The sequence below is a fragment of the Alligator sinensis genome, unplaced genomic scaffold, assembly GCF_000455745.1.
Source record: "Alligator sinensis unplaced genomic scaffold, ASM45574v1 scaffold667_1, whole genome shotgun sequence".
NCBI classification, from domain to species: Eukaryota; Metazoa; Chordata; order Crocodylia; family Alligatoridae; genus Alligator; species Alligator sinensis.
The window spans coordinates 502,393-512,151 of record NW_005842636.1 but is presented as its reverse complement, the minus strand read 5'-3'; the positions used below and the strand labels follow the sequence as shown (position 1 = coordinate 512,151).

General features: G+C 38.6%; 1 protein-coding gene across 1 annotated transcript in view; it reads left to right on the top strand.

The window, feature by feature from the left end:
• The window catches only part of LOC102376566 (complement component C6-like), a 109,418-nt gene that overhangs the window by 45,449 nt on the left and 54,210 nt on the right, over positions 1-9,759 (top strand). The window contains exons 2-4 of the mRNA XM_014524590.2: positions 5,766-5,876; positions 7,255-7,414; positions 9,475-9,631. Coding sequence (XP_014380076.1) covers positions 7,272-7,414; positions 9,475-9,631 — 300 coding nt within the window. The 5' untranslated portion in view covers positions 5,766-5,876; positions 7,255-7,271. The remainder of the gene's footprint in view (positions 1-5,765; positions 5,877-7,254; positions 7,415-9,474; positions 9,632-9,759) is intronic.

The following is a 9,759-nucleotide window of genomic DNA, read 5'->3' as shown; positions in this document are numbered from 1 at the left end:
TTTTTTTTTTTTTTTTTTTGGGGGGGAAAAATTAGAAACACTCAAAGAAAGGAGATGAGAAATTATCCTCAAAAATGTTTTGACAGAAAAACTTCAATATGCAACTGTATAAAGCTGCTTTTAGAAAATATTTTGTTGATCATTGATAAATAATCAGCCTCTTGAATCAAAACATTTGTCTGATAGGGGTCTTCTCAGCCATTAAATCCAGAGCCGTGAATATGCAAGCACTTGTTAACCAAATACTTTTGAAACAATAATATAAAATTAATCTGTGTAAAGGAAGTATTCCAATAAATCATTAATTCCATTAGTATTATTGGTCAATTTTTGGACACCAAGTCCCAGAAGTACTAGTAATCGAAATGAATGGTTTTCTTCAGCTTTTCTATAGACTGCCGTCTTTCAGTTATGCAGGATGTTCTAAACTGCAGACATTCACAAGTTTTGCACATGTAATAATGCTGGATCAAGACTAGAATTATGTCAATTTCTTCTTGGTTGTCTGAATTCTTGATAAGGAGTATAACTTTGTATTATTAGGTAATATTTACTTGCCGACCATGGAAGTAATATTTGTAAATTCAGGTAAACTGAATTTGAGGATGACCATATACTTTTTTCCCTTTGCTGTAGACAGAGTATATTTCACAGAATTTCATTCCATAGCAGAAGAGAAAGTTTTACCAACATCAGGGAAAATCTTTACATTTTGTTTTTAAATCAATCAATCCATGAATGCCGATTGCTTCCAGAGGCTGGAGGGCATGGCGAGCTCCTGCAGGTGGTAGCAGCACTTTTGGCAGTGGGAGTGTGGCAGCAGCAAGTGGTGAGCTCCCACAGGTGACCACAGTGCTGCTGGCAGTGGGGAGGGGGGACGGGTGGCAAGCGCCAACCATTGGTCGGCGACCACCCACAGACACTGCTGGAACCCAGTGGCAATCGGGGACTTCCCGCAGACACCGCCGGCAGTGTTGGCAGTGAGGGAGAGTGTGGCAAACGGCAACTGCCCCCAGGCACTGCTGGCAGTGTCAGTGGCACCTGTTTGTAGGGAGTGCACCGCCAAGCTCAGGGGGTGCACATGCACCTGTGTGCACCCCCTACGCGTCACCAACGAATTAATTAATTCTTCTTTTCTTATGTACTTTGTCAATGCAGTCATTGCCCACTCCAGTGATGGAAACTTGTTAAAGGTCTAAAGGTGAAGGGTGAACAATTTGAATGCTATTTGATGTGTGAAATAAGGGAAGAATAAAATAATAGTTTGGATGTATTCCAGATTAAGGATGAATTAAAGCTATAGACTGTCTCTGTCTGTCTCTTTCTTTTGGTCTCTTTGTAATACTCTCAGATTTGACTGACCAGAGCATTAAACCTGCAAGAGAAAGCAGATGTAGCTTTTACAGAGAATCCTAAAAAATGGTTTCCTATTTAAGATGTGAAAATGGAAAAAAAAATCACAAGAGCTTCCTTTGAAAAATGCTAACATGAGTGATCCAATACTTGGAAGTTGAAACTAGATAAACTTATAGTAGAAAGGAGGTGGCACATGTTTTTAGCAACAAGGGTAATTAATCACAATGATCATTTATTTAGGATGGATAAGTTCTTCTCTAACTCCACTACAGGTTGATGAAAGAATTATTGAATCTGTATCTTGTGTCATGCTGAAGGTGAGGCTAAATTATCAGATAGAACCTATCTGACCTTAAAACCTATGAATCTTGGTGCTATAAAATTGCACTGTGTATTTTAAAATCAAAGTCTCCCCACTATGTTTTAAATGTCTTTCTTTCTAATTGCAATTGATTTTGTGGTGGCTTTTTGTTCAGTTTAAACACAGCGAATTTCATTACATTTAACTGAGCACAGGATATGGGAGTGAGAATAAAGAGACCTTGGGTTCTCATCATGTCTTCATAGGAAGGTGTATCTTTTGGAGAAGGATATTATTCTTTGCTTGCTTAGGTCCCTAAGAAAGCTGTTTAAAAGTTGCCCCATCTTTTTTTTTTCTTTTTTTTTTTAATTAAACCTTGAGGACACTACCAGCTTCACCTTATTTATACTCTGCACCTTGCAGATTTTACTTCTTCATTTTTCTCCACTACTCTTACTGCCATGTCTTAGGGGCTCTACCTGGTTTTCAGTAAAGGATTCAAACCATTTGTTAAGCTTTGAGCAGATATGTAAAATCTTTCCAATTCAGGAAAGCAGTGCTCCCCTGGGTGAGAGCCAATGTGCTCAACAAAATCAGCAATTTTGTTGGCACTCCAGTTGAACATGGCAGCTAGTCTGTATGAATGTCAAGTTTCATGGATTTGAGGTTGAGACTGCATAATTCCAAAACCCTGATGCCTGTTTTGTGTCTTCCACCATTATCAACTCCTGCCCAGAGCAGTATATTGTGCTTTACACAAGACTAAGCTGAATGGCTATTTGTACAGTAACATTCCTCCTTCTGTTTCTGTACAGAAGGGGAAACTACTACTCTTCAGAAATTCCAAATATAAAACAACCACAAGCAACACCGATCTGTTTGTGATGATAATGCAGGAAACTATCTTTGCAGTAGACTATTTTGTAGATATTAAGGACAGTTTCCCTGGACAACAGGAACATTATAGAAATGTGCAATGTAAAGGTTGTGTGGTGGTTGCTGTAGTACTTAGAAATAGGTGCATCTATTACTAATGATTTGTTTATTAATAAGAAGAAATTGATATAATATGAAATAAGAAAATGAATGAATGGTTGTTTCTTTTGTGTGTATAGCCAGAGGTTCCAGTTAGATTTTAAAATGTTTGGATCCCATAGTATAATGTCTGAATCCCACAATGTAATCCCTTAATAGAAATTAATTCCTTTTTCCAATTAATATTTTATGTCACAATAGGATCTGTGCTAATCAATTATTTCCTACCCTCTCCAATTATTAGTTATAAACATATTTTCTTATCAACTGTCAGAATATCAGGGAGATATTAAAATGCATGCCCCAATCAATGACTAGAGTATAACTGAATAGGATGCTAACATCCTTAGTGCTGGGGGGAAATGTTATCATTGTCAGCATAGGACCCTATGACAGATGGAATAAATAAAATAATTTATGGTTCAATTTTCTACTGCCATAGGATATAGCAAAACATCTTAATGTTGGAACGTTTCATGGTTAAAGGCATCTTCACCTTTTGTGTTTCAGCATGTTTTCTGATAGAGGGATGCAAGGTCATCTAACTTAAAAAATGGAGATTACCCAGTGCATTATGCACAGTATAGTTTTTTCCAAATTATATTATCTAAAATGTAGCCCCTGGTATTTTAAAGCTCATAGTATTTTAAATTACCAAAGGGCCATCAGAGATTTCCTTCTTTTTCCTTTATTTTAAAAGTCTGTCCAAATAAACATAATTTCAGAAGTATTACTGACAAGCCTTCAGAAAGTCCAGTATTCCAGTACTGAATTTAAAATAGTAATTTAAATTTAAGGAATTTATGTTAAGGTTGCACCAGATGCTAGATTAATACTGTACAATGAACTGTTTTACTACTACTGTAAAGCTTATTTACAGCTTTTGCCAAAACAATAAAGTCAAATGAACAATAAAAATAAATGCAATAAAATAACATTACATAATTTGTAATTTTTCTTAAGGGCATAAAATAAGATAGTTCATTCTACCAGTTTACACAGAATTAAAATAGGACATAGTATATGATTATATGTATATAAAAGATAAAATGTAGTAGTGAACAATAAAGCAAAGCAGGACAATTCTATTGGATTTTGGCCCTTATTCTTTGAGGAAGTCGCACAAATACACCTAAAGAATATAGGACAGGATCCAAAGTGTTAGAAAAATGCCAGGTTGTTTATTCTTCACTAGCCCAGTATTTAAGTTTTCCCATTAATGGAGAGATCCATTCCTTTTTCTTCAAGAAGCAAACAAGACCACAAATAGTGATTCAAGTAATTTATCTCCTCAATTCACACAGCTGCTTGGGGCTGCTTGGGGCTCACATTGTTCCCTTGGACAAGGGCCATGAAGTGGAAGTGAACAAGGAGGAGGTAGCAGGTGATGAAACCCTGGGGAAAAATAACATTATCAGGCATATGCAAAAATCAAATTGCAGAGAGGACTGTGAGGATGTCAGGAGCCACCTATGAACGAATACAGAAGAACATCAACTGTGATATGGCCGCTTATCAGTTCCATGTTGCCAACTCCATGACACAGCAGCAGCAATCCCAGCAGCTCCTCACTTTATATGACCTCAGGTCCCCATGGATCTGTGCTACAATGCAGCAGGCACTGGCCATGGAAGAGAAGGATGTTCTAGAAGGGTCCAACAGGAGGGCTGGCCACCCTCATTACCCACTTGCCAGAAATATTAGTCCCATGGGGAACAATGTGAGCCCCAAGCAGCTGTGTGAATTTATGTTGTCCCATGTCTGCTCAGCTACTGGTTTTGGCAGTGATGATGAGCTATGCAGCTTGTCTGCCCTTTCCCACATGCTACTTCCACATGATTCACTTTTTCAGCACTTGACTGTAGTCACCTCCCTTTCCATCTTGGTGCTTGTTCCCTCCCTGCTTGGAACAATGGGCTACAGCTTCCATGCCTGGGAATGCAGCTTCTACAGCTTGTCCCTCTGGTGGCTAATTTCTTCAGTGGAAAGGACTAGACAGGGAGAGTAGGTCAGAGCTGCATTTCTGGGGAGCAGGACAGCCTAAAGACTGAACCTCCTGCTTTAGGACAAGTCCCATTATGCCCTATCCTCTATCAAAACTGCCCTCAGCCCACCCTAGCCTTCAAGCTTCCCACCTCCATCCAGAGGATGGATACATATACACACATTTTCATTGGTCTAAAATGTAGAAGTTTCAGCAGTTGGTATGTGCTCTTCCCAAACTTTTAAATTTATTTATGAATGATCTAAAGCAGGAAGAGTCAGGCTGGACTTCTGGAATAAGAAATGGAAGGTAAAAGGATAGGAAGGACAAACTGCCTAAGCTGGCCACAGGCAGCTGGAAAAAACAGCTGGAAGAGGCAGCTGTGAGACCAGATTGGTGGCTGATGGAGCTCCAGGATGAACAGAGGTCTCCCATTTCCCCTCACCTCCCTTGGTGCCTCTTGGAAGTAGACCTCCTGCCAGTGCCCTAGCCAAACACACCCCTTTGGCAGCTGCCCCTACTATGGCTCTTTATCAGGTAGGCCCAGGAGCATCTGTTGCAACCCGTTGAATATTTTTCTATGATGAAAAACTTAACTAAGAAGTGATTGCATACTAATGGGGGTGCAATCTACGCCATCAACTTTAGCTTCCAGTAATGATGTTTTGCTGTTGCTTTACAGTATCACAGTGTACTTAATCTATCTTTTCCTGGATTTTGTTAATAAATTTAAAGATAGCAACGCTAATGTGTCATCATAATTTCCCTAAACTTTACTAAAAAGCCTACTCCTTTTTGACAAACACAATGCAAATAACTATTATACAACCTCCTACATTTTAGACCAATGAAAATGTGTATATATGTATCCATGTACACATGTATTATTCTGTAGGCTGATTCTGGGTGGATTGTATGTTTTTAAATATCTAATTGTATACATAGGAATTACTAGCAGAAAACCAAGGTCATCTCAAAGGTTGTCATGGATATGCTAGTTTCTTGGAAAGATGCAATAGTAATGCAGATCTTTGCATTTAAAATTAAACTTTAACTAAAATAAACAAAACCTCTGATCTTGTTTTAAAGGTCTGCTCGGAAATCACGGTGACTGCACGAGTGACTTCGCAACTAGATATCTTATAATCATCTGGCAAGCAAGCTATTTAGTTTTGACATCAGTATATGTGGTGCAGCACGGTAAGCTTTTGCTTCTTTTCAATTAATTCACCTGTATCCTGTGCCTAATCTGTATATTGCATTGAGAAATTTCACTATATATTTTTGGAGATATTCTAAGTGATATACTCTTGATATGTCACATGCTCTGGATAACAGATCAGAACTTCTACCTGTATACAAGTAAGGAATGAATCAAGTACCATGGGAAGAGTCTCTGGAGTGTTTTGTCTCTTTTTGAATTTAGCCTGGGATTAACAGCTCAAGAAAATTAAGTAATTCTCAGCATTTTTCTGCTACTAAGTAAATGGCAACACGCCTAATGCCTGTCCCCAATTTTTTACTCTGTCAAATCTGGATTATACATTTTTTTTAAAAATCCCTCCCATGGATGCTTAGCCATTGAAGCTTTGTATCAGTTTTAATCTTATATCTTATATTTGTACATTTACAAATAAATGTTTTTAATAACCTAATTGAAAACATTTTTGTTTGCATGGCAAAATGAAAATAAAAAAACCAAAAAAGTATTTTGGGTTGACTGCAATATTTTTATCCAAAATGAAAAAAATAAAATTAATAAAAATAATTTTTCAGCAACAATTATTTGACAGAATTGACTCATTTGAAAATAATTTGTTTTAAATTTAAATGGTATTTTCAATGAAAAATACAATTAATCTGAAATATTTTGTCCAGTTTAAGTAAATCTTATTTCCTCAAAACTATTCTATAATATGATCATCCAGCAAGTTCATGTTGAGTAGTCTCCAGGATTAAAAACAGCCAGCTGGGTTTTTTTATAATAGTCCCATACAGCAATAGCCCCATACAGAAAAGTATGCAAATTTAATAAATTTAAACAGTTAATTTAAGTGTAGTGTGTGAATAGTTTCACTGAAGTATTATGGTCAAAGTGTAGCTGATACTGGTTTGTTAATGATAATGTTCTATTGTTTTTATGCTTTAATTGGACCAGACTTTGTCTATGCTTGTCATCCTTACACAAACAAAATTCCTATCAGCAACACCTCTAAATAAGGACACTAGAACCAAGTTGTTATTGATCAGGTATATTGATATTTAGTGGATATTTTCTTAATTAAAAAAAAAAAGTTTGCTATTTTGGATTCAGTTCTGTTCCAATTCAAGTAAATGGCAACATCCAGATTGATTTCCATAGCGCAAGATTTGTCCTTAAATTTTGAACAAATATATCATATGCCTAGTAATGTATCTGGAATGTGTCCAAATAGTTGCATTATGTTGTGGATCAAATTGTATTATTGCATTTTTCCAAATCAAAATAATTGTTCATACATTATTAAGAAGATATGAACACAGGAGTATGTACATTATAATTTATGGTGGTCTTGTGCTATATATTAATTTTCTACAGCTGAACACTGTTAAACTATGGGAAGGACTATTTTAATTTGCTCCATTCTGCTGTGCATTACAACTGAGAGCAGCCATGGATGCAACTGTGACCGTTATCCATGGAGCTCATGGTCCAGCTGTTCAAAAACTTGCAATTCTGGAACACAGAGCAGGCGTAGGTATGTGTGAAGTGTCTCATTGCTTTTCCTTATTACTTTTTCTGTTACATATCAACTATTAGGAAAGTACTACTTCAGGCTTAGAAAATCTAAGAATACCTGAGGATTTCCAGTGCACAGTGCAAAAAGAGTGATTTCTTTTTTTGGAGGTTCTTGTTTCCATAATTTACAAGGAAAAAGAACAAATTCCCTCTAATAACATTTGGATAATGAATAAATTTGAAAAGTTGACAATCTTACCAAAAAGTGCATTAAAAGACTCAGAAATAAAAAATAAAAATAAAAAAATTTAAAAAAAGAATTAAGATGGCTCCAAGTCAGAGGTGGGCAATTATTTTAGGCAGAGGGCCGCTTACTGAGTTTTGGCAAGCCATCGAGGGCTGCATGACAGGCAGCCAGGGGCAGATAAATAATAATTTTCTAAAATTTTTAGGGTCCCTGCAGGCCAGATAGAATGGCCTGGCAGGCCGCATCTGGCCCGCAGGCCACATTTTGCCCACCCCTGCTTTAGATGAATCCGTAGCCTAATATTCATTTATCCTGGCAGTGATGGGCTCAGTCTATGTGCTCATCCTGCAAGCAGTGTATATTTGAGTGATCCATCCATTCATACCAATTCAAGGGTGATGTGGTAAACTCCATAGACTAGGACCCTCTATGCTGGAGTTAGGTCAGGGCAGTACATTGCCTCTGAAAAGTATAAGGAAGGCAAACTGGACAGGTTCAGAATAAGTTCCCGCTATAGCAGTGGTCTCCAACCTTTTTAAGTAGGATATCGCCTTTGGCATTAAAAGTAACCCGAGATCTACCATGCACCACCACCAGCCCCACCTTGCACACCTGCTGCCCAGCAGGTAAATCTGTGGGGAGGGAAGGAAGGGGACAGATTGAGGCAGAGGGAGAAAAAATTATTTGGGGGCATGCCTCCCCAGCAGGTAAGTCCCCCCCGGCCAGGGACCCACTCAATTTACCCCTGCTCCTGCCTCTGCAACACTGTCCTTCACTGTGGGGACCTCGGTCAAGCCCCTGCTCCTTCCCTCCCCTACAAACTGACCTGCTGGGCTGGGGTATGTGCATGCATGCGGACACTTAGCCCCCCACTTCAGCCTCGGATCAACTCCAAGAGACTCCAAGATCTACCGCAAGAGGCTCCGAGATCTACCAGTGGATTGAGATCCACTGGTTAGTGACCACTGTACTATAGTGTATTCTACACCAGTGCTTTAAGGTAAATCTTTTTCAACATTAAGCAGCAAACAGCTGGGTCAGCATATCATAGAATAGGATTCTCTTTTTTCTTTACTTCCCAGAAGTTACTTCTTTTGATATAATGGGTTTGAACCACAAAATCTCAGGCTGCTGAGAGACATTCATTTAAAGGTGTGATGGGATCTGATCCCTGAACCCAACAATTGCACCTCCTGCCATGCCACACAGTTTTGGAATGGGATCAGGTCCCAATTGCTCCATGCTTGCCAGTGCAGAGGGAGCCTAAAATCATGATCTACTGATCATCATTTGGATCAGGACCCACTGGGACTTGAACCAATCCTAGTGGGTCCCCAAAGCCTGCTGATAATCAATCAGTTGTTGGCTGGATCTGGGACTGCACTGGGGCTCCAACTAGCCACAGTATGGAACCTGCCAGCTAATGATCAGCTGATCATTGGCTAGCTCCAGGACAACACTGGGTCTCCAACCACTGATTGTTGGCCAGCGGGGACTGCACTGGTGCCAATCTGAGCCCCTGGTGTGGTCCACCCTGCCACGCACTCAATTTAAGGTATGATGAAAACCAGCCAAAGAATTATTATGCATAATTTGTGGAATAATTTTGTGTCTTATTTCCTGTTTATTGCACCATTACGTGTGTGGCTGGATTACTATTTAAAATGCAGTCAACTAATTAATCACTTCTTTAGTGTCACATCTGCCAGGTTTCTCAGATGGATGTGGCATTCAACCCAAATTTAAAGTAAGTTAACTCTAGGTCCCATCTTTGAAGCATGTGCCCATTTTTTCTCGGGCCTGTAAGTAACTTTCCCACTTTTATATTTTAGGCAACTAAATATGGATGAGTATTATAGAAAAAACTTTTGTGACCAACTATGTACAAAGGAGGAATCCCGGGCATGTAACCAGCAGGCATGTCCTATCAACTGCCAGATTGGAGACTTTGGACCTTGGTCAGAATGTGACCCATGTGTTAAAAAACAAGTAGGTAGAAAATAAATTAGATGGGTGATTATAAGGAAATACTGAGGATGATTTATCTGTGGTTCAGATGCTGAAACATGAGCACTGAACCAAAAGGAAATTGATTTGCATCAGGAGCAATCTTTTAT